Below are 25,726 nucleotides of genomic sequence, written 5' to 3'. Positions count from 1 at the left end.
TTTTCCAGTGATGAGCCAAGTGAAACAATGACAGGACACTGAAGGATATTTAAATAGCACTGAGAGAATCGATTGTTTAGAAGACCTGGACACAGCTTATGCTAAAGAAGACGACTTACCTCCAGGTGAGAAAGGACTGGCACCCATTTTGGGACTACCCCTGACCCGTGGGGAGCCAATGATGTTCTGCTGTGGTGTATTCATGCCAGGACTGCCATGCAGGGGGCTCGTCATGCCCATCCCATAATTGCCACCGTGGAACGGGGGCTGCATGCCGGGGTGGTGATTCATGTGACTCCCTGAATTCATCTGACTCATGGGGTTCATCTGTCCCATCTGGTTCATTTGATTCATCTGATTCATTTGATTCATTGAATTCATGTGGTTCATCTGATTCATCGAGTTCATCTGGTTCATCTGATTCATTGGATTCATCTGGTTCCCATGACCCATTTGATTCATCTGGTTCATTTGATTCATCTGGTTCATGTGATTCCCCCGGTTTCCCCCACTGTACACGGGGCCACCTCGGGGTCCCGCGTGCCTCTGCTCGTTCATCCCATAGCCCCTGTGAGGACCCATACCCATCGACCCATTGGGCATCATATTCATTTGGGCATTTGGGTGGGCATTCCCCATGCCTTGGGGCCTCATTACACCTCCCTGGTTGGGCCGATACCCATTCTGCTCCCTGTTTCAGGAAAACACAAATCAATAATGAAATCTACTAAACTAAACCAAGACATGGGTGGTGAACACCACACTTTAAGACACACCACTCTGAGTTTGACCACAGATAAGTCACATGTGTTAAGACACCATCGTAACAATATGAATGAAATCACTCAGAACACTCAGCTGTATGACTAAGACAAAAACACTGCTGCAAAAGCACTGCTCTAGAGACTAGCCATAGGGTCTCACCTCTGCAACAGGTGTGTAGACAGGAAGGTGGGTTGCTCATTGGTGCCATGGTTACGGCACAGTTCGCTCCTGGTCTGAGCGGTGACGGGTGTGCCGTCAGAGAGGGAGAAGTGGTACGGGGTCGTCTCAGCCCTGCCATGGAGGAAGGCTGGAGGGAGAGAAAAAAAAACAAAAAAAAACACATAAAAAACATTTAGTACTTGATCAGATAGCAAAACACTGTTTCCACAGTTGGCTACACAAGGCGAGTCAGAGAGTAAACATGTTAACGTTTCTGATGGCTTACCCTCCTGGTAATGACGCTTGTAGGACCAGGGCTGGCCCTCGCTGCGGTGCAGGAACATCTGCATGCAGCGTCGCACCAGGTCCTCCCAGCCAGGACGCATGGTGCTGTGGAGGGAAGCCTGGTCCACAATCTCTATCAGTTTACCTGTCAATCACACACCACACACACACACACACACACACACACACACACACACACACGCACGCACGCACGCACGCTCACGCACACAAAGAAAGAAAAAGGGAGTTAGTCAGTTATAAGTGCCCTCATGTTTTCTGGTTCGTATCAAGTTTAGATCCCCTCGTTAAGTGGTCCAGTTATCATAGCCTTCTGGTTTATAGGTGCTGTAGCCATGGCTACATTAGCGCTGCCTGCTATCGTCATGGTTGGCGCTGATGACTCAAAGCTACCAAGGTAACCGCTCACCTGACAGCTCATGGCGAGTACTGAACCGCTCAGTCCACTCCACAGCGGCGACGCGGCGAGCAACGCAGATCATACACGACTGCAGGTCTGTCGAACAAAAACACACATACACAGGACTCATTAAGATATATAAAAAAACAGCATGTGAGACAATGCATTTCCATTAAATCTCCCTCTTCACTCTTGGAAACTAAAGGAGTTTGCTCAAACCTTACTTACAGTGGCCCCAGCATTTTAAGCCTAAGAGACTAATGGTCTTTATATGCCTAAACAAACTTATATAGCAGACAGACAAGGTCAGGACGAAGCGCTGTGATTAAATACGTGACTGAAGGGCTGGATGTAATATGAGCATAACTGCAATGGGGAGAAAATGTTAACATGTAAGTTTGAGTGCTTTCAAACATGCCTGACTGAATGCATGCCACAGTGAGGAGGTGAAATGTGTGACAGACAGACAGACAGACAGACAGACAGACAGACAGACAGACAGACAGACAGACAGACAGACAATCAATCAATCAATAAATCAATAAATAAATGAATGACTCTGTGAATGACCGAGTGAGTATGTGCGTGTGCAAGCAGATTTCTTACTGACGCAAGAGAGTAGATGCATGACTCAATACCAGTCAATGAGATAGAGAGAAACACACACACACACACACACACACACACACACACACACACACACACACACACACACACACGAAGAACTCAGTGGTTGAGCAGTACCTTCCCCCTCTTCCATCATGGCTCGGGGCTGTGTGAGGGCGAAGCACTGCATGGTCTCGTAGCGCTGGCCTCCAGTGCCCTCCTCATGCGAGCCCTGGCCAAACTTCACCAGCATGCGGCAGTTAAACGTGTGGCTCTTCTGCCGCGAGGCATCCCCCGGGCCCCACGACGGACCGCTGGGACCTGCACACACACACACACACACACAGACACATCTGCTAATTAATGGCTATCCAAGAACACTTCTACAACACCCTAAACAGCAGGACATATTTGGAATGGCAGTGGACTAGACACTATGAACAACACAACAATGTTGTGTCAAAACAAAATCAAGCTTTAAAGTATGGCAGTTATAAGCGAGTATCATAATACGTCAACCAGCTTTAAAGTATGTGTGTGTGTGTGTGTGTGTGTGTGTGTGTGCCCGTTGGTGTGCCAGTTGTAGGTGGAGATGCTCACCGTTGCCCTTGGGCAGGTTCTTGTGCAGCTCCTGCCGGTCATCCTCGTGCAGGATGTGGTAGACGCTGGTGTTGATCAGCTCCTCCTGCTTGTACTGCAGGTACTGTGTTACATTGTCTGACACGAACACGATGTTGCCCTCGCGGTTTACCACAAACAGGAAGCCGTCCAGGGCCTGAGAAAAGGATGAAGGGATAGGGTGAAGGCAGGATAAAGAGTTAGTCGGAGAAGACATTTAATGCAGGGAAGTAACCAGTGACAGAAAATAATCTATGAGTCTTTTCTATAATTCATCTTTAACATTTTTAAAATCACCACAGTGTTCATTCAAAATTTTGTCTCAACATTTACCACTATAGTAAGCTAGTTGACTACTCAAGGGTAAACTCAGGATCATTTCTAATGGAAATTAATGAATGACTATTTTAAATGGCCATTGATGCCACTGGTTCTACTTTGCTGCTTCCAAAGATGCCACATCAATTCCGCCTGTCACTTAGGAAACAGGAACACACAGAGCTTGGCTTTCAGGTGTCACACATTGACCCCACAGCAACCCTGCACTGACCTGTAACAGCAGTGGCCCCAGATGGTCCTTATCGATGACGCCCTGCCCAGTGGATGATATATCCGACTTCTGAACGTCGTCATCCCCACACGAGCTCTTTCCTACAACACAGACACGCAAACCATGGTCATACAGAGGATGTGTCGCATGTGTGTTTTCAATTGCTCACATACAAGCTTCAGAGATTCCTCCAAGGGCATTCTTCTTAAGTAAGCTTTAAATGCAGTCAGCTATACAATTTCCTCCAAATCCCAACGTTGGTGACTGTATGTGTGTGCGAATTACCCAACCACCAGGGGGCAGCATTATTGAGGAAGTATTGAAGCGTATTAGGCAAATCTTTAGCTTGTCTGAGGGGATTCACGATAGTGCACATACAGCACACACTCTCTACCACTTGACCACAACAGACACACTGTGGCTAGTTGGAAATGAAAGACTAATGTAATTTGCTAATTATATTCAATTAGGAGGACAGCTTAACCCAGCTGTGGTATTAATGGTCACCGAGCAGAGGTGGCAAGAAACAAAAGGGGAAAGCCACAGATACAAAGAGTGACAGATGGAGGGACGGAAAGAGAAAGAGAGAAAAAAAGGGTACATATTATTTCACTTCCTGTAGTCATGGCAACACCTCAATACACAAAAACAAGCTGCTCCGTGGGCTGGTGGTGACGGCTGCAGCAACCATAGCCTCTGGGCCACATGCACGTACACACACACACACACACAAACATAAATTATGTACACACACACACACACACACAGACACACACACACACACACACAAATGCTAGCTGACTGCTTCTTTTGCGATACCATACTCTGGTCAAGACTACAGCCATATAATTCAGGAGCTGCCAGTGCTTTGCCTGGACATGCAGCCTGATTGGCACTGTCCGGAGAGCGTCATGGTTGCCATGACCACAAAAGGTCAGCTTTTTTCTCTCTCTCTCGCACACACACACACACTCCCCTCACCCTGTTCTTTGATGAGGCGGATCTGACGGACGGTCTCCTTGAGGATGGCACATTTGTCAGGCTTCACATTGAAGCTGTCGATGTCGCCCAGATTGGCCGAGATCAGCTCCGCCAGCTCCTCTATGTATTTACTCTCCTGCTCTCTCCTCTTCTTGTCACACCTGCAGTGAGGAACAAGAAAAGATCAGGAGTGAGGGATGGGAACGGAGAGATGAGACAGAAAGAAATAGGCAGAGGAGAGAGCAGGATCTGCATCTGGGTCTTTCCGCCTGAGGTCTGACTGGAGGGTCAACCTGTGTCCAACCTTTTTCATATATATTTTTGTTAATTTAGATATCTTCTTTCGCTTTGCATTTCCTTTGAAGTTGCCTAGTGATCCCCGCCCAATGTTTGATGCGTTGCTATAGGCACCATAGAAACACCTGCCCCAGCCCTTCATGACGTCATAATTACATCGCACACATTCTCTGTCTGTCTATCTTTCTCTGTCACTCTATCTGCTCAGGATTGTGGTCAGACTGGTTTGCAAAGGATTACTGGGAATAGATGGCCATGCTTCTCAGTGTCATAACAGCACTATGGCACATTAAGCACACGTGGGTTTCATATTCAGCTGAAACAAAAGGTTATGCAAAAATGTTCAAATGTTGCAGAGCCTATCACTTCAGTTAACAGGGAGCAAATGCAATGACTACATATACACATACCCAAGGCCTGGTGTGTCACATGTGGAAAGCTTGCGTTTCCGGTCTGAGCACATTGGCTCCAAAGCATTCTCTCCCACACCGCTCATCTTCAACGCATATCAGCACCTGAGAGTATAAGGACAGAGAATGAGGTTAACACACACAATGTCACTCACTCACACACACTCTACCAGACACACACACAGACACACACACAAGCAGGAACCTGTGACTCATTGAGGAAGAACAGGCTCCATGAGATGAAAGACCATCTTTAGCACCAGTTTGTGTGTGTGTGTGTGTGTGTGAAGAACCTCTGGCTTTCCTGAATACCTAAACAGTTCCAACTCACAATCTAGTCTTTCCACCACTGGTGTAGAAACAGTCACAGCACATTTCAGAATTTTTGTTTTTCCCATGACATGAGGCAATAGCAATCAGACCATAGTAGAACCTGAATTAGAGAGAGAGAGAGAGAGCGAGCGAGCGAGAGGTTGATGACGGAAAGAAAACAAGCCCAGAGGGAAATAGGCGTTCGACTGTCAGGTCTGTGTGTTACCAGAGGGAATCTTGTCAATAAGCACTCACTCATTCGTGCATGCGTAAATCACGAGTGTGCTCCCTCTCTGACTTAGAAAGAGCTAATCACACACCTTGATTTTGCAGATTATCATTTAAAAGCTGTATTACTCCGTTTCACCCTCCACATGTCGTACAACAACATAGGCAGAATAGAATGCAAGTGAGGAGATGTGTGCAGAGACGAAGTAAAACTAAAAACAACGAAATAAAAAAATTCACATGTGAGCTCGCCAGTAGTTAAGGGCATTTTTAAAAAGTGTCACGAGACCAGAGCACATTGGTGTACAAATTCTATAGAAGCGTAAGAGTTTCGACCAAGACCTGGAACACAACAAACCTGTTTTATCCAGAGTTGTATTGAGAAAGAGTAGCGCCTAAGTTGACGTCATGGAACAAGTTTTTTTTTTTTCCAGTATGGCTGGGCCTGAAACAGCTCAAAAGATCCAAACCTTGGTGACAGTCAGTGCAGTCCTATCTGTTTTAACATCTATGAGTGCTTGTCATAGTTAACTGTGAAATTTCTGGAATGCATCCTAATCAATTTAGTAAGTTGGCTACATTCATGGATTTAGGCTTTTGAACTTCATAAAATATCGCTTGCAAATGGCAGCCGGAGATGCAACTCTCTCCAATGGTTTTAGCTAAACCTAGAGTAGCTCCAATATTCAATTTAATTCAATTGAAATATAATAATAATGACGGTGGCTCAATTCTACCTTTTCCTCACGCTATTTATTTAAGAATACGAAACACACACACACACACACACACACACACACACACACACACACACACTATGTTTCTTACCTATTTGCTGAGCTAAGGACTGTGTACAAACACTGGAGTGTTTTGGATCACACAAACTAAACAGACAGCTAGAGGATTGTGAGGAGCAATTCACTGAATTTCACAAAAAGTTGATTGAATTAGAATTGTGGACTGTTCCCTTTAAAATAGGCCTTAAAAATGAGGAATAATTATCGACTGATATGAAAAAAATGATTGCGATAACGCAATCAGCCCTGTTTAACAACATACTGTATACAAGGACATACACGGCAATAGCACAATGTTCCTCACAATATATCCACTTACACCTAGGACCCTCACAAGCACTAGAGCACCAGAATCTCCCTTTATCTCATTACTCCGTGAGAGACTGTGAGCGAGGAGCTGCGGTCAGACCCCATCCCCCTACTCTACCCTCTGCTTCTATTTCCATCATTTTCCCCTCTTCTCTATGATACCCTCCACTCTGTTTTCATGTTCCTGCCTTCTCTCATACTCTCTCTTTTCTGGTCCCTTCCTCCATCTCCCTTTGTTTAGTTTTTTTAATTCTCTCTTGTTGACCGCTTCTGTCGTTGGTGTGGCCGTGTCTTGCCCTTGCCCTGTGAGTGACCCTCTCCAGAGTTCAATCCAGAGGAAGCCATTCCCGACCAGCAATGTGCTCACATGCCTTCCCCTTCCCCCAGACTCTAATATACACACACACACACACGTTTGATTGGCTCTAACACACACAAACACTCTCTCTCCCTCTCACACTCATACACATATACAACTCCAAACTTCAGCTCCGGGACATCGAACACCAAGACAATACATACAATCCACACTTGCGCACACACATACACACTAGTCTCATACTATCTCTGTTTCTCTATCTTCTTCTATCGGTCTTTCCATTTCATCTCCCCCTCTTTCCCCCTTGCTTTGGATACTCACCTCTGCAGTTGTGTAGAATGGTGACATGAACTTCTGTTAGCTTCACATCCTGAAAGAAACAGGATGTCATTTTTGGCAGGCTAGCAGATGGACAAACAGCTAATGAACACGGTGATGAGCTTCCAATAACTAGCGCCCCTGACAAAACTCCCCTTATTTGTACATCACATCCAGACACAACATCAAAAACACTGCCTCCCATTGTTGAAAATTAATGGTGTTATGATTCGCCATTTATATTCTCATTGCCACACTCGCTCTCAACAAGGCTCTGCTTTAACATGCTCTCTGAGTAAACAAGCTTGTTCTCGACGAGGAGGAGGCGTTTGCCAAAAACAACTGCCTCTCCGAACAAGCTGACACGGCAACTCACAGTGTACAACATAATGAACTAACAGAGCACAGGAGCTTCTTTGCTCAGTGCCACTTTAATGACTTTAGGACCACCGAGTTACATAGGGTGGGACTGTAGACTGTGGTTTAAGGCATCATCTCTGTGCTTTGAGATCCACAGTTCACCACAGCTCTTAAAATCTCCCACCATAGTCAAGATGAAAACAAGAGACTGGGAAACAAATTCATCACTGATCTGGTGCAGGCTAGATCTGATCTAGACTGAGCTGCAGTCTGAGGTGATTTAGGCGGTGTCAACCGAGTCAAACCGCTGCAGTGTTCTTAACAATACATGATGGTGAACCTCAACTGATTGAGAAGGCCCACTGGGATTCTTGTGACAACCATGAGAACAAAGTACTAGGGCTGGGCGGTATACCGACTTTTTAAGGTATATCGTATATATATTCCCAAACGGTGTATAGGATGAAACAATATTGTTTCTATTGATATAGTTTGATGTTGTTATATAACCTGTTTCTTCTGTTAAGTCGTGCCAGTGTCTGCAGCTCTCACACTCTCCGCACAACCCCTGCCCCCACTCTCCCTCTGTGTCTACGGTGGTCCCTCTAGACCAGTGTTTCTCAACCAATTTAATATAAATACAATATCAAAAGTATAAATAGGCATAACGAACAGATCATGTAAATACTATCCTATTTAGAGGTTTCCCAATCGAAAGAATGACAGCATTGGCAATGTAATACTACCGTTAACTACTTAAATTCAGCGTAAATACAAGCATGATTATATTAGATTTGGTTTCAAGCATTCGCTGAAAATCAGGTGAAAAACTGTTTTCACACACAAAAGAAGACCATTTCGACAATGGCTTAACAGTTGAAGAGTACTTTGAAGGCAAGTTACTTGGGGCCTGATTTACTAACAGGATTGCGCCCATTTCAGGCGTAAAATAGCGGTCGTAAACATAAAACGGTATTTACAAAGGAGGCGCATTTGAGTAGAAGCGCATTTTTACGCTTTGGGGGTGTAAACCAAAACGAGGTGGGCAGGGTATAAGAAACAAATATATGGGAGGAGAGAAGTTAAGTGTCCCTCATGATGTATTGCGTGGTATTTACTAAAACTGCCTGGCGAGCGCACGTCTCTAATTTGCGGGATAATTCTCCGCCTCATAAAAGCACGTCTTAACCAGGAAGCGCATTTCCATTGAGTCTGAAAACGTTGATATGGCAGCAGTTATAAGAGCAAGGCGAAGACATAGACAGCGCACAGAATTTTTTTTTTTCAACTCGTATAACACTTTTTCAGTTAAGCGAACCACAAATCATTAGACGGTACAGGTTAACCAGCCACGCAATACTTCAATTACTGAACCAGATCAGAGACGACATCGAACCCTCCAACCGGTGATCACATTCCATTTCATCAGTTGTTAAACTCCGGATAACATTGCAAATATTGGCATCGGATCATTTCAAACAGTTATAGCATAAGCAGTTGGTATATCTCAGCCTTCACTCAGCCAAATATTCACCCAGGTACTCGACGCATTGGTCAATACATTTCCCCACTGCCATAGCTGAAATTAGAGACATCAAACAGGACTTTTTTTGAAATCGCAAACTTTCCGAACGTAATTGGAACCATTGATTGCACCCACGTCCATATATATTGTAGTGAACCCCATGTCCCTTGTAGAAATTATTAATCTCGCCATGTACACATCTATATTTTTATAATAGACAGTTTATGCATTAATGCCACCAATAGCATATTCTTTATAATCGTGTTCTTTTAAACATCTCGCTGTAGGTGATGGCGGGCAGAACAACAATATAACAGCGCACACATTGACTCAGGTTCAGTGATTGAGCGAACGTGAACCAATATATCTATCTCCTCTTCGCTGAACCTTCATTTTCTCTTCGTCGAATCTCCATGGTGGCAGTAACTTGCAGGCGATTTCTCCCGTCTTTTAACGGTGCGCTAAATAATGATTGCCCAGCGCGGATCTGGTTTGATAAATACCACGAAAAATGCGCAAAAACACTGTGCGTTAATGTGCGACCACAGATTAAGCTGCAGTCGCAATGTTAGTAAATCAGGCCCTTGGTAGCTAGAGGTCTGGAACAGACCAAAAAGGCCTTTACGAGCGTGGAGGAACTGTTTCTGCCACCTGCGGTGGATATGTACTGATGATTGGGGAAGATGCTGCGAAAAAACTCTTGACAGCACCACTTTAAACGACACAGTTAGTCGCCGGATTCCGTAATGTTATAACATTAACTTTGTGGTAAAATATAGTTTAAAAAGTTGTCAACCTAACCTGTCTAAGGCACCAGCAACAGGTCTAGTTAGCTAACTGTTAGCTCATGAAGCTAACATGATTTGTCAGTCAGGAGCTGCACGATTTACATTTTTAATGTAAGTACAGAGAAAGTTAGCTGCAGATCTTTTTAAATGAATGTACTCCTCAAAAAGACAGAAGACAATTACCCTACCTGCTAGGATATCTTATGAATGTGAAATACATCTCTGGTTTGATCCCAGGTACTTGGTGGTGTTTATTGTAGGCAATACTGTTGTGGCAATTGTGGCAAGTAACTTACTACAAGTTGATGGTCGTTAGGTGAATAAAGGTTTTATGTGTTTGATGGCAAATTATAAAATCACAATGTAATTTATCACTGGGTGAAACTGTCAAGAGGAGTTTTTCTTTGGTATCTCGTGAGCGCATTAACAGCCTGGGCTGGTTGACACTTCATCAAATAAATATATCTATATTTTCAGTAAGGTATGTGGTAATCATATTATGCATATAATGTAAATGCTTAAAAAAGCATTAATTTTTTTCTAAATAATTGATTATTCAAAAAAGATTTTTTTTACAATGAAAACCTAAATGCCCTATTCATTCAGTTCGTTTAGCCTGATATCATTTTTGGTCCATATTGCCCAGCCCTTCACAGCACACTCCGTCCCAGTAACAACTAAAACAACAACTAAGCTGATGTAGATGACGGAATTGTGTTAGCAAAGCTATCATTTAGGGACAGCACTCCTCGTAAGTCAGAGATATTTATTGCAACATGAGGGTATGGGTATATATAAAAAAAAAAAAAAGCTTCTCGTCAATGATGAGCAAGAGTCGATTTGGCCAAAGTGTAGGACCATGTTGACCGCTCATGTTGACTGTTTGGTGTTCATGACGGGCTCTTGTCCTGTCTGTCAATAGCCAGAGAAAGGCCCGGCTAAACCGGCTTTGGCCAGGCACTCATGCCGCAGCTCAGGCAGAGGGTGCTCGGTGCCAATGACACCCACCTTTGAGCCAAAGTCAGAGCCAGGAGCCACTTCACAGGCCTCCCAGAAATCTCACAATAGCCCTCTAGAATGTGCCCCAGGGGTGTAGGTGGTGAAGAGCCTGGTTGGATCATCAACGCTAATGCCCTCCTGAGCCCATCTTTCACAGGGCTGACAGCACAACATCAGGGTTGCAGTGATCATTTAGGAAAGTTCAGCCAACAGTGGGCAGCGACATCTCCAGACGTCACACTTATTCTTTCTATGTAAGGGTCTACTGTTGTGTTGAGGAGGCCATAGCTTTGTGGTACATTAAATATAAACACTGATCTGTACTGTGAGAAGTATGTCATCAGTCACCAACATCATCCACCACTCCAAAAGCTCTCTCAAAGTTGAGGTCAAAGTAAATGTTATGGTCCAACAACAGAAATAACAATCGCATTAAGGGTCAAAAGTGCAAGTGGTCTTAATATGTTTTGTAAGGATGTGCTGTAAAAATCTCAGTCAAGTTATGAAATTGAAATATAGAACTTTATATGCATTTTGCTGACTTGATAAATTGACAAATGAGAGCGTAATCTGGACTGGGCTTGGGTGTCACTGCATAGTAGATTAAAGTAATTGAACAGGGCAAGAAAAAGCGTTGCATTGACTGCTACTGGACGCACTCCGAGTGAGTATTTTTTAATGATTAACTGTGCAGTATTGAGGACCAAGAGGGCTATGAATTTACATTACAAGTCAAACTAATGAATGGTTCATGTTCCCAAACCCCCATCCCCACTTTCTGTGTTACCCACCTAAATGTGGCTGACTTTTTTTCTTTCCTCAAAGCCTCTTGTTGAACCAGGAGTGTAGGAAGATCTGCATCAAACACACCGCTCCACCTGTGAAAACACAATTAGGTTTCAAAGGTTTACAATCTAGTCAAAATGTTCTCATTACTATGGCGTAGCAAAGACCTGGGCAGAGTGCGGCCCCAGGGCCATTTGCGGCCCCTTGGCTCTCCCTGACCGGCCCTCGGAGGTCAATGGTAAATTAAACATACAGTGGGGAAAATAAGTATTTGAACCCCTACCGATTTCGCAAGTTTGGCCACTTGCAAAGAAATGTGTGATCTAGAATTGTTTTGGTAGGTTTATTTTAACAGTGACAAACAGAATATCAACAAAAAAATTCAGAAAACTGCATTTTATAACATGTATGACTTTATTTGCATTTGATGCAAAAAAATAAGTATTTGAACCCCCAAGCAAACAGCAAGAATTCTGGCTCACAATGACCAGTTATGTGCCCAAGAAGCACACAGATTATTCCTCATAGGTCTAACAATGTACACCTGATCTCAACTGGTGACCTTTATAAAAGAAACCTGTCCAAAGAATCATACTTCACACCTTCAACCTCACCACCATGGGCAAGACCAAAGAGTTGTCCAAGGACGTCAGAGGTAAGATTGTAGACCTGCACAAGGCTGGAATGGGCTACAAAACCATTGGCAAGCAGCTTGGTGAGAAGCAGACAACTATTGGCGTTTTTGTCAGTCAGTTTTGCTAGGGGTTCAAATACTTATTTTTTGCATGAAATGCAATGTTATAAATGTCATAAATGTTATAAAATGCATTTTTCTGGATTTTTGTTATGATATTCTGTTTCTCACTGTTAATATACACCTACCATTACAATTATAGATCACACATTTCTTTGCAAGTGGCCAAACTTGTGAAATCGCCAGGGGTTCAAATACGTATTTTCCCCACTGTAAATAAAGGTAAATAAAGGAATCAAACGTTAAACGATAAAAATTGATATAACTATTAATTTGTATACTTATACTATTGCATTGCAAGCTTGCTCTCGTGTGTGTGTGTGTGTGTGTGTGTGTGTGTGTGTGTGTGTGTGTATTGGTCGTCTGGGCATACTGCAAAAACATGCTCATTATTCTTGCTGAATTGAGTTCAGCCTATTAATCCGGCCCTCCACAACAGTCCCACTATCTCATGTGGCCCCTTGGGGAAATGAATTGCCCACCCCTGGTGTAGCAGGTACATAGCCTAGACATGTACTGTACTCACTCCTATGGTACAGAACACATAACATAAAATTACAATTAAGATACACCTAAACTAAACAGGGATGAGATATACAGCTTTGCCTAGCTAGAAATACATCTGAACTGGTGGAGGAAGTAGGGTTATATTAAAGAGGAGGAGTTACAGATTGTGTCTGACAAAATGATTTGTTCTTTGAGGTCTGCTGAAGGTTTGTGAAGTCAGGTTAAGTACTTTCATGGTCTATGACAATGGCTTGTCAACCGAGGAACTACCAGAGATTCATCATAGAATTCTGTTATTAACCCATTCTAGTGCGCAAGGTGAGGGATCGAGTGAACGAATACACCAAACACAAGCTGAGGCCTACTGGGCTGTGGACAGTTGAGCAGCAGACGCAGCCTCCCTGCCACAGACTCAGTCCCATGGCCTTCACAGATCTTCATGGGAAAATCAAATTTTAAGGGGAAAAAAGAAGCAACAGGAAGCCACAAGAGCAGGCATCCTGTTTGCACTTGCTGTCCGCCTGCGTCATCACTTCCTCTTCCTGGAAAAGCGCCTGTGGCCACCCAGGGACTAGATTTACATGTTTCTGTTTATCTGTATGCATGCACGACCCTTTCCTCCCAACCCTCTGTGTGTGTCTGTGTGTGTCTATGTGTGTGTCTGTGTGTGTGTGTGTGTGTGTGTATGTGTCTCCACTGCTTCCACCCATCCACCCCCACACACTGAGTGAACAAGTGGACAGTGACCCTGTGAGAGCAGTTTCATTTGGTCCTGCTCCACAGATCACTCAAGCAGTGAGGCTTTCTGAGACCCTACTCGACTTTCATCCTTTCACAACATGAAACCAGACACTTACATGCTGCATTATAGCACCACTGATAACAAACATACATGCAAAAATGGCTTTTCCATACATCTTACACTCACAAACACATATATAATTTCTCTCCCTTTCTCTCTGTCACACACACACACTAGCTTGTCAGTAGCAATTCACTCAAGCATAACCACACGCACACACACACAGGAAAGTCTACTCAGGTAGGCCTATAGAAGATAAACTGGAGTCTTCTCATGACTGGGGTTTATGACCCTGTTGGGGTTAGAATATACAAACAGTGCTCTCTCTCTCATGACAGCATCGCCTCCAGCTGGCAGCTGATTGGCCGAAAGCAGGGTTTCTGCTGCAGCTCGTCGATAACTGGATGCTAATTAGGGCCAATTAGAGTCGGTGAATGACGAATGTGCTTTTGGCCAAGGCCGGGCCAGCTCAGCCAGTGCATCCCCAGTACGTTTCCTTGGCTACACCACCACACGTCTTCATTTCTCAGCATGCTCTGCCCCCATACCAAGTCTGCATTCATTATTAATAGAGACTGCTCCTGCCTCAACAGCAGAGGGGAAGGTGACGCTTAGTTCGTTTATTGCACATGAACCCATACACTCTTAATCTCTACATTGCACTTTCAGACCATTTCTTTAATATTTCATCACTCTGATGCAAACACATGCTCACTCTTTTGTCTCCGGTCACACACACACACACACACACACACACACACACACACACACACACCAAAACACACACACACACACACACACACACACACACACACCTGGGGAGTTCTCTTTACAGAGATGACTGGTAAACACCAATGGGCTTGCCATGGGCAGAGAACTGAGCTAAAGGTTCAACTGCATAATTAAACAGAGACTGTGTGTGTGTGTGTGTGTGTGTACTAAGGGAGTGTGAGGATGAGAGCAAATGTTCACTCCACCCCCCTCCATTTATAAACAGCCAATAGGCTGCAGGCAGGCCAACAAATGCAGAAACAAAAACAGAAAAAGACTCCATGTACGTCAGGCCTGCCACTATGCACAGTCACCGTATGTAGTGGAGGAAACCTAAAAATATGCACATGTTCATCCGGTTACAACACCCCATAAAACCTCTATTGTACCTCATGTGCCTTGTCATTTTAACACTCACAAACACCAAGTGGCATGACACTACACTTACTACCAGACTAGGCTACACCAAATGCTCCACCCCAGCACATTCCAAGAGAGGCACCACACAAATAATACACTACACTCTAAAATCACACTGCAGAACCTACTCTCACGCCAACATAGCTTAAGGGAATAGTAGGTTGCAAGCAGGCTTGTGCATCAACTGGAGCACAGTGCACGTGCAGCTCCAGGTCTTTCCACCAGGTCTCAGAAGAGAAGCAGGGGCTGCTATACCATTAAGAGAACCCTGATTATATTGATAGGAACCATGAACTGTGAAGTTCTTCAGCAATGCCTCATAGGAATACTGTCAGAACTTGAGTAAAGCAGACAAAAGGTAGGCAACAATGGAACCCCAAAAACCTTCCACAAAAACCTTTTATAAATCTTTCGGTTCATCTCACCTCCGGACCATTTCAACCTCTCCATTCACCTTTCAAGCATTCCCACCGTGTTCCCCTGAAGACAAAATGACAACCCAACACTCCACCTATGGCTTTGCTCGTCCTTACAGAGGAGGCAGTCAGTACAAATCACCACAATATGGTCTACTGTCCCTCCATTGCCTTCCAAATTAGCCCATGACTGTAGTCTCAACCGATATTTCAGAGCAAGCTAGGAGTATCTACCAAAATAGGGATGTGTGCAGATATAGATAGCCTGCTTGAGAGAGGGGGAGAGGTGTGGTTAGAAATGAGACAGGGGCATGGACTGAGAGAGGGAAGGGGGAAAATAAAGGGAGGTGGAGGAGGAGTGTCCTCGGCCAAGCTGAGGAGCAGAAGTGTCATTCAGGACCAGAATAGCGAGGACATTCTAGCTGTGCCTGAAATAAAGCATGTAATCCGAGCTCTGTGAGACGCCTGCTAAATAACAAACACACACACACACACACACACACACACACACACACACGGTGCCAGTGTACACACACATGCACACGCTCACAAGAAAACACTCTACACACACTCTGACAAACATATAGGTTTTACAAAGATGTCTGCATACATATGCACTAAAAATGGCACACACTATCAAGTTCAAACACAAACACACACACACACTCACACTCACACACCAAAGACAACACTTAAGACGGTATGAAGCGGAAACTACTGCAATACATTTCAACAACCTCATGGAAGAAAAAACTATAAGACAAAAAGAAATTGACAGGTAGAAAGAAAAGAGAAAGATATAAAGACGGGGGAAAAAAACGAGGTAAGAGAAAACTCTGGCCTTCCTGAGCCTCCGTGTGCTCCAGCATGAGCCAGCTGCCACACAGACAAGACATTTGGCGCCTCAGCCCTGTGCCTGCCCACGCCCAAACACTCATGGTCCAAACACACACACACACACACACACACACACACACACACACACACACACAGAAGCATAAAAACACAAATATGCCTACACACTCACACAAATGTCCCACACATTCAATCATACACACACGCATGCGCACGCACACACACACACCTCCCTTCTTGACTTAGGGAAATAAAGTGTCAGGAAAGAAGAGGACAGAATTGCTTCCTGTTTTGCCTGCTCTGTAGACTGCATAGAGAGAGACAGAGAGAGAGAGAGAGAGAGACAGAGAGAGAGAGAGAGAGAGAGAGAGAGCGAGAGAGAGAGAGAGCTGTTCCTCTCCTGTCAGAAACACTCTCCTGTCTCATAGTGCTGCAGACCCACCCACTAAACCAGAACTGCAGTATGCTCTTATGGACAGTATCATTTTAAAAAAGGACGATAGAGAGATAAAAGGAGTGAGAAAAAAATTGAAAGAGAGACAGAAGGAACTGAATGCAAGTGAAAGAGGATGTGACAGAAACTGAGAAAAAAATAAAGTACATGGTTGATAGAGAGAAAGTGTGATGTGATGTGATGGTGAGAGCTATGCAAAGACAGAGGGACAACACAGAGAGAGACGGAGAGAGACAGACATACAGAGAGATAGAGAAATAGACAGAGCGGGCAAGCAAGGGAGAGGGAGAGAGAGAGAGAGAGAAAGAGAGAGACAGGACAGTGTGCAACAGGAGCTGGCTGCACAATGGGCCATGAGCCCAGACACTCAGACATGTGCCAGGCATGTGTGTACATGTGCAGGCTGCTGCAGAGCCCGGCTGTAAAACTCGGCTGCTTAAACTTCCAGTAGGTGTCCTGGAGCTCGTCGATGGGACCCCACATTCCAGCCCCAAGCCACGCACAAAGCAACGGCACGCAAAAATCCATAAATTAAAACACGGACTTAGTCTTGTCACTCCTAACATACAGGAAGGATGTTGTCTGGACATCGCCTTGGGCACTACACAGCATCTTCTTGTCATGCAGACAACCCCCTGCTTGCCACTGGAACAACATAGGAGGACAACACACAAACTAACTGACATGGGGGGCAGGAGGCTGGCAGAGGGGTGAATTAGACGAGCTTGTAAAAACACCTTTCTCTTTGGAAGACATGCCACACTACACGCTTATATGGAAATAAATGTGGAGAGAAAAGGAGGCAGAGTGAAAACTCAGTGTGGGGCCCAACAAGTCAAGACAGGAAAAACAACTCCTACATATGACACACACACACACACACACACACACACACACACACACACACACACACACACACACACACACACACACACACACACACACACACACACACACACACACACACACACACACACACACACACACACACACACACACACACACACACACACTCTACCGACCTGAGGAGCTGCTAAGGCTTGGGTGAATCCTACGTGTAGTACTCACTCCCCACAAGTCTTCCTGTTGGATGTGAAAAGGGCATCAGCTCATCCATCTCTGACAGGCAGAGAGTTTTGCCAATTTCACCAACGACTACGGCGCCACTCTAAGAATCACAACGCTCCACAAACTCTCTGGGGGAGGAAGGTAAAGTACAGGCTCGAGACTAGAGACTCCAAGGCGAGCTTGAGAAATGTGGTTCTGTGCTGCTCTAAGGCTTCAGCATGACTCAATAGGCCCATATACATGTGTCAATGTGATCTGATCAGTTTATCGTATCGTATTCGCGTGTAGGTGTGAACATTTTTAAGGGAATCGGCTCTTGTCGTTACGTGTCTACATGTGCAAAATGTGATCCGTTTACATTGCCTCGGGCATGCGCAAAGACCACGGAGATGTGCTCCCACTAGGGGTGTAAATCACACCCATCATGGCGATTCGATTCAGTATCGATTTCCTGACCCAACGATTCGATTATTTTCGATACTCATGAATACACCACGATACGATTCGATTCGATTCGATTCATTTTTTCTTTTTTTTACCTTACAGGCTAGACAATGTTTCAGATTTGAAATAAATCAATGAAAGCTGTTATATCGTTATGCATTTTATTTGAGAAACAACAGCCAATAACAGAAGTAGAAAAGTTGTACTCCACCTAGGCCTTTGACAACCTCATTCACTGAAAAATAATAATGCCCCTGTTATAGATTCTGAAAGGCCTTGCATCAAAAAGTACTGTACAAAGTACAAAGTGTTAAGTAACAAAAATAGGCCTATACCACATTCACTATAGAATAACAATACTCAACAAAATCAGTGCAAAAGTGCACTAGCAGCAAACGGTAACAAAAAATAGGCCTGTAGTTAATTCAATTTAAAATGACAATGCTCCACAAAATCAGAGCAATGAGTGCAAATGTGCACTAGTATCAGCAAATGGTAACAAAAAATACCCCTGTTGGCCTACTTCATTCACTATAAAATAAAAATACTCATCAAAGTGCACTAGCAACAAAAAGTGAAAAAAAAAAAAAAATATTATTATTTTTTTTTTTTTTTTTAAATCGATACTCTTGTGGACGTGTCGATGCATCGTATCGTCGGCTGTTGGATCGATGCATCGATGCAAAACGATTCTTTTTTACACCCCTAGCTCCCACCTGGTTTGTTTACTAACAACATCAACGTGGATCCGCATCGTGCACAGGAAGTGTAGTGGCTTAAAGTTCCCTTCTTTCTATCAGCATATAGTTCTTAATATTTTCTTTGAATAACCACTCTCAGATGGAAAGAAAACGAGTCTACGCGTGGATGTGTTTCAACAACGGTAGAAAACTGTGTTTGCTCCGTCTTTTACTGAACTCATAATTATATGACAGTGGTATCAGTTACAGTTGAGACATGGGTACAGTTGATACACCCGAAATAACTTGCATGCGCAGCAATCCTGAGACGGGATTTTTAGTTTGCACATGAATACTAACGTCTTCTTTGATCCCAGGAAATTTGAGCACATAAACCATCTCCCTTACGGAGACTACTACACGACTACAGCACCTTGCAAAACGTGCTGCGAGTGAGCGCTCCTTCAGTGCAGCAGGGCGTGTTATAGAAGCCAGGTGCTCTCGCCTGAATCCTGACACTGTAGATGCTATTTTATTCCTGCATAGTGCTAAGACAAATTCTAAATAGAACGAAGGTTAGGCATATCAGCAGAGGTATATTTTGGTTACATTAGGATGGCTACGTTTATAGCTTGCGTTTTGGGCACACCACAATGCCAAGAAGTTTGTTGCGACTGTAATGGCATATTTCATTGTGGGGGTGATTGATAGCTTAAGGCTTACGAGGCACGGTGTTTTCCGATGTTTTACTGAGTCCTCTCTGTCTCTATCTCACACACACAAACGGAAGCAAAAAAGGTTTAAATTAAGTGACGATCCCTCAAATGTCGCGTCTCCTTGCAGCGCCGCAAACCTGAAGCTATGAGTCAGCTGTCAGTATTGGAAGAAGCCTTAACGACTCGTAGATGAAACTGCCTGGGTTATTTTGTTTCGTTAGGCTATTAGTTATATTTTAAAACAGCCAGTCATTGTAGCCTACCACTCGTGGAATAAGGAATTTCAAAGACATGATGGAGTGATTTGACTCAGAAGTGACATTGGGCATTGGCAGCGCGAGATGTTCAGAACAAGTTAAACTTCTAGCTCAGTAACATCAACAGCTAAGAAAGAAGGTAAGAAAAATAGTCGGAAAACTTTGATTTGCAAGGGAAGCAGGCAAGTGTTGGGGTTGTTACAGTATATAGCCTACAATGTGATGAAATTTCGGAATTAATAGGCTCGAGTCAGTGTTTCCTTAATATGCTTTCTTTCATTTTGCAAAAAAACAGTAGGCTATATTACCATATTAAAATGCTGTACCAAATTGCGTTTTATTACAATGATAAAAAATTGTAGGCCTACTAGCCTATTGGATCAGTCTCCTTTCAAGAACAGGCAAGAACTTTCTAGCCTCTAACTTTCTAGCCTCCTGTCACTGCCTCCCCCATGGCACATCGGCCTGATTTGACACGCCCTTTTCTGAGCTGAACGATCGGGTAAACCACCTCTCTCGAAAGGTAGGGCCCGACCGATTATCGGCCGCACCAATATATATCGGGCCGATATTTAACATTTTGGGGATATCGGTATCGGCCATACTTTCCATAAATTCCCACCGATAAGTTCATATAATTTTCACAACCAATTTTGCAGCCGTTTCGTTCTGAACGCGCCTTCCGCTCTTGCCACTTGGAATTCATGAGCCTTGCCAAGTTGCCCCGCCCGTCACAGCATCTGATTTGTTTGGCACACGGAATACAACCAATCAACACGCAAGGCTGCAAGCGGTTTTCGGGGGGGCCGTGACTCAACTGGGGGCGGGGTGCCTTCACGCTCCCTGTGACTCGTGAGCGGTTTATAGGCGGCCAAGTGGGGCTAAGGACGGTGCTGCTACTACTACTTGAAGCAGAGCAAACACATTTCCTTCGAGGTAAGCATATACGAAGCAATATCCCCTGCAATATGTCACAAACACACCAACGTTGCAGAAGCACGGCACCACAAGGTCTTTATTAATTTGTGAAACCGATCCATTTGATCTGTGCAATAACGACACAAACCTTAGCTCACGCAAGGACAACCAGAATGACAGCGAATACTCCTCACTGAAAAGGTTGTCCATAGAGCAGTCTCAACATGGTGTATAGTCCTACTACAGTAATTGCTAAAACCCCATGGAAACGTGAACGTGTCTGTAGTTCTACACGAAAGGTGGACTGAAAGCCATGGTCAATGAAGACCAAATAAAACGTGTTTGTGTTTGTTCCCGAGACGAACCATTTAGAGCCTGCTAGCTACTTTATAGCCTGCTAGCTACTTGATAGCCTGCTAGCTACGTTATAGCCTGCCTGAGTAAGAGCCAGCATAGAGGGTCGAGTATCTGCAGCCAGAGCCTTATATACATTCCCATCTACGGCTCTGGTGAGAGCCTTGTTCCCTAACAAGTTACACAGCACGGTAGAACCAACGGTGATTGGTCGCAATGTCCCTCAAATTAAGTTAAATAGAATTAAGTTTTGGCCAGTCGCTGTGTTTCAAACTAGTAACATCTTGTTATGGGTAGACAGACAGGCTAGCAGTAGCTAGCAGCAAGTAGCTACAGAGATACGACAGCATCTCTGGCAGCCAATTTCGGCTTGCGCTAACTAACTTGGTGTTAGGTAAACAACTTCATGAAGACTACGCTACGCGACTCAGGCCCTAAAAGGCACATTGTACGTTCAGTCTATTAGTTTCTTTATTGTGTGTTCCCAAGCCCATTGACCATTTAATCACGCCTGGTGTGATCTCAAAGTGCTGGCATTTGGCCGATCGGTAGGGAGTTTGATGTGCGCTAGGTACAATGATCCAAATACTTCTTTGTAATTCGCCCTTATTTGTGACGTGAAAACATTAAACCTAAATGCTTTCGTTTCACCTCGCCACCCAGAGGCAGACAAGCAGCCCAGCACAGCAAAGTAGTTCTACAGTGATGTTTTACTCATTTCTCATAGCAGGGAGTGATTTTATTTTTTATTGATGATTATTTATTTATTGATTTATTAATTTTTTCCCAGTTTGATTCTGTTAAGTTATTCTAAGTTAAGTTTGGCTTTATTTTACAAATGCTGCTGGCAGCTCCCTGTACTTAAAATGTTTACTATTAAAAACACTTAATGGAAGTTCGAGTCAGTGTGTGCCATTTTTAATTTATTTGAGAATTTTTTTTTCCTATTTATCGGTTGTACATATCGGTTATCGGCCTCCCATTTTCATAAATATCGGTATCGGTATTGGCCCTGAAAAAACCATATCGGTCGGGCCCTATCGAAAGGCTCAGACAATCGGCGGAAAAACGATCAGATCACATCTAGACCAGTCCTACATGAGGCAATTGTAACCATATCGCGAGTTTCTATCGGAACAGACGCGATGTGATCGGATCACATTGACACATGTATAAGGGGCTAATGAGTGTGTAGAAAAAACATGCTCAGGTAAGCGCTTCAAGAGAGAGGACGACATGCTTTCCCAAGTCCCCCCCCCCCCCAATCATCATATGCAGTCTATAAATAGAGACAGCATTGTTCTGTTGTCACAACACACCCACACTTCCCCTCCTTTTAAACATCCAACCCTACTATAGACTGGGAATGGTGCAGACCTACACATGACTGTCTGCTTCAGGACATACTGTGCCACTAGCACCGCAGCACATGCTAGCAGGGATGGACAAATGGAAGTTCATCATCTGTGGCGAACCCCAAAGCGGGAAGCCTTTCAGAAGTGGGGGGCGAAAGGCACAATGGCCCAATAGCACGCTTCATTCATCATCCATTCATTTATCCCCCTCAGAAAAGAAAACATGGCGTGAGAGAAGGCAAAAAAAGGGGGCGGTGAGAAAGAGATGAAGACAAAGAAAGATGAAAATCTAGAAATGTGTGGCGAGAAGAGAAGTGCCTGGGCCCTCTGCAGTGAGCTCAGGCAGCCTCACCTCTTCCACTCTCTGCTCTGCTCTGGGGAGGAATGGAAAAAGCAGAAGGTGGGCCTCAGTTTACTCATAAAAATCCCTTTGAAAAAGGCCAGCAGGAAAGAAGGAAAAAAAAAAACATTTCATGAATTCTAACGAGTGCAGACACAGACACACACACACGACAGCATGCCTTTACATTCAGCATTTCTTCTCTCTTTTACACACACACACACACACACACACACACACACACACACACACACACACACACACACTCTTTTTCTCTCCCTCTCGTCCTCCTTCTTTCTCCTTTTCCCTTCTGTAGGGGGGTGTTGACTGTGCCACGGTGCTGAAAAGCCTTTATTCATCCCATACTGCAGCTCTGATGATTTTCTTACTCCACCCCTCTCTCCCTCTTTTTTTTTCCCCCTCTCGCTGCTCGGAGAGGTGGAGTAAACACAGGAAGAGAGTGGGCTCTGTTCCACGCCAGCGCTGGGCGTTCCTGCAGCGCTCCTGCGGGGTCAAAAGTTTACTGTGGTTTGAAATTCACCTTTCCTCAGCCAATCACAATGCTGTGCTGCGGCAGCTGAACTTTGACCCCTTCCAAAGAATTCGACTCTGAGGAAGGCTGCTGCTAGTTCTCTCTTGTCCCCCCCCTGCCCCTACCCCTACCCCTTTCTCTCTCCACCTCTTTTTTTCTCCCTCTCCTTCTCAGTCCCTCGTTTTTTGCCACTCCCCCCTCTCTTCTTTTCCAGCACCAGCCATTTTCATTTATTTTCAGCTCATGGAAAGAAAAGTGTTTCACAAAGTTGGGATGTGAAGGAACAAAGAAAAGCACAGTTCTTTTTCTGCACGGGATATCAATATCTCGGCACACTGTTTGATTTCATAGCTTCAAACTACATTTTCAAAACTTAGATCATATCCTCATGATATTTCTTCTGAAATAAACTAGCACAAGAAATACTACCCTTCATTTGCTAAGGCGTTCAGATCAACCTTGTGGAAAATACTGCCAGTTAACCCACAAAAATACATAATTTGTCTACATAATTAGAGTACAATCAGGATGGTATTTCTTGGGTGGGTGTGGGCGGGAGGTCAAACTTTCACAAGGAAAAACCAGGACCCTTACCAACTATCAGGTGTGACCTTCACCATCATAACAGGAAACACAGATATAACTCTTCCTGTCCATGGAAAGTTACTTTCTCTGATCTACACACCAACTACCATTCTGTTAGATTCAGATTTTCATTTGGGACATGGAAGAGCTACAGCTAGTAGTATCAACATAATAGCCCTGCATCAAAAACTTAGCCCCAACTGCTGACCCCAGCCATTATACTCCAGGCCCATTATACCCCCCCCCCCCCCCCCCCCCCCCCAACACCGCCCGCCACCCAAATTAAGGCTAACACTATTAAAAGCGTGTTTAAATGACTTATGAGGACAGATTGGACAGAGGGTCAACTGAGCCACGCATTACGGAAAAAGAGAAGGGGGTTTTGGGAGAGAGACTGAAGATCTCTCCATACTAGCAAATGGTTTCAATATTGAAAAACACACAACACAAACAAATTAGAAATTCAATTTGAGCAGGTCACATATTGATCGGAGAACAGCAGACGTCACACGCACACACAAACACTCGCACTATTACTAATGGAACCCATCAATTGTGTTTGTTTGGTTCTTTTCATTTTACGAAAAGGCTTTTAAAAAAATCCAAAATAACAGACTTGAATAAAGATGAATACAATCCTCAACTGTGATGAAGCAAAATTGAATTCATATTGAAGCCTTCAAACCCCAACGACTCCTACCTCATAAAGAATTAGACACTTCACAACAACTTATTTTCTGCTTGTATTTCCATGTCTTGCCCCACAGGAGATAAATCTTAAACAAGAAGACCTAACCAGCCTGACAGTTAGATAGAGACTCTGTCCAGCCAAGATAAGTGTCTTTACCTGGACAACACCTCAAAAAGAGAAAGAAAAAAATCCATCAGTTATTGTTCTGAAGCATCAGCAGAACGGCATTCATCACTCAGAATCCTCCAGAGAATGGAAGGGGTGAAAGGTCATTTGCTTTTGTTGGCTTTCCACTTTTTTCCCTGAGATAACCTTTGACCTTTGCAGGAGGTCAGAAGGGCTCTCTTCTCCGGTGTTTTGATTGGCACGGTTTTGATTGGTTGCAGCCCTGAGATGAGTGAAGGGTGTGAAAGGGGGTGGGGGAGCTACATGCTCTTCTAGCATGTAGCAAGGGAGAGCAGAGTGATTACACATCTAAAGAACTGGTAGGACTTTCCGTGTACCTTCTTCTAGTGGAGTTAAAAACAATTCTGCTGGGTACAGCCTTCTTGCAGACCTGTTATAACCAACCTGATCCGGTTAACCAGGTTCTTCAACACCACCTGGGAATCTTGGCTTATTCAGGTGCGTTTAATCAGGTTTGACACTTCATCCAGGACAATGGTGTATCTCCAGTAGGGACCTCTGGATTGAACATTGCCAGGACTTGCCTTGCCATGTACACTGGGCCTACATACTGATAATTAGGCTACAACCTATTCTGAACATGTCGAAGATCTCCCCAACCAAAATGTACGAAACTGGAAGAGAGCCAAGCCCATATCATATCTAGTGTCCCATGCAAATATCCCAAGAACCACGACAAACAATACTTTAATTTCTACCTCCACAGTGCTGATGTAACTTCCAGCTGACCTACATCTAAAAGGAAATGGTTCAGAGAGGGAACGAGAGAGTGACAAGGCTCTGGTAACCTG

At 44.2% G+C, this 25,726-nt stretch overlaps 1 protein-coding gene across 2 annotated transcripts in view; it reads right to left on the bottom strand.

Annotated features, from left to right (window-relative positions):
• The window catches only part of ncoa3 (nuclear receptor coactivator 3), a 50,628-nt gene that overhangs the window by 10,820 nt on the left and 14,082 nt on the right, over nt 1-25,726 (bottom strand). The window contains exons 1-12 of one of the 2 annotated variants that reach the window (XM_080846259.1): nt 15,510-15,661; nt 11,836-11,922; nt 7,376-7,424; nt 5,090-5,194; nt 4,383-4,543; nt 3,402-3,502; nt 2,834-3,008; nt 2,372-2,554; nt 1,637-1,723; nt 1,211-1,354; nt 925-1,072; nt 120-691 (exon numbers count right to left, since the gene is read on the bottom strand). In XM_080846259.1, coding sequence (XP_080702385.1) covers nt 120-691; nt 925-1,072; nt 1,211-1,354; nt 1,637-1,723; nt 2,372-2,554; nt 2,834-3,008; nt 3,402-3,502; nt 4,383-4,543; nt 5,090-5,175 — 1,657 coding nt within the window. In that variant the 5' untranslated portion in view covers nt 5,176-5,194; nt 7,376-7,424; nt 11,836-11,922; nt 15,510-15,661. Of the gene's footprint in view, nt 1-119; nt 692-924; nt 1,073-1,210; nt 1,355-1,636; nt 1,724-2,371; nt 2,555-2,833; nt 3,009-3,401; nt 3,503-4,382; nt 4,544-5,089; nt 5,195-7,375; nt 7,425-11,835; nt 11,923-15,509; nt 15,662-25,726 lie in introns of those variants that run through there. The other variant, XM_080846260.1, reaches the window with a different exon arrangement.

The sequence above is a fragment of the Sprattus sprattus genome (assembly GCF_963457725.1).
Source record: "Sprattus sprattus genome assembly, chromosome: 10".
Classification (NCBI taxonomy): domain Eukaryota; kingdom Metazoa; phylum Chordata; class Actinopteri; order Clupeiformes; family Clupeidae; genus Sprattus; species Sprattus sprattus.
Note: the sequence above shows the minus strand (reverse complement) of the source record. Positions and strands in the feature narration are given on the sequence as shown.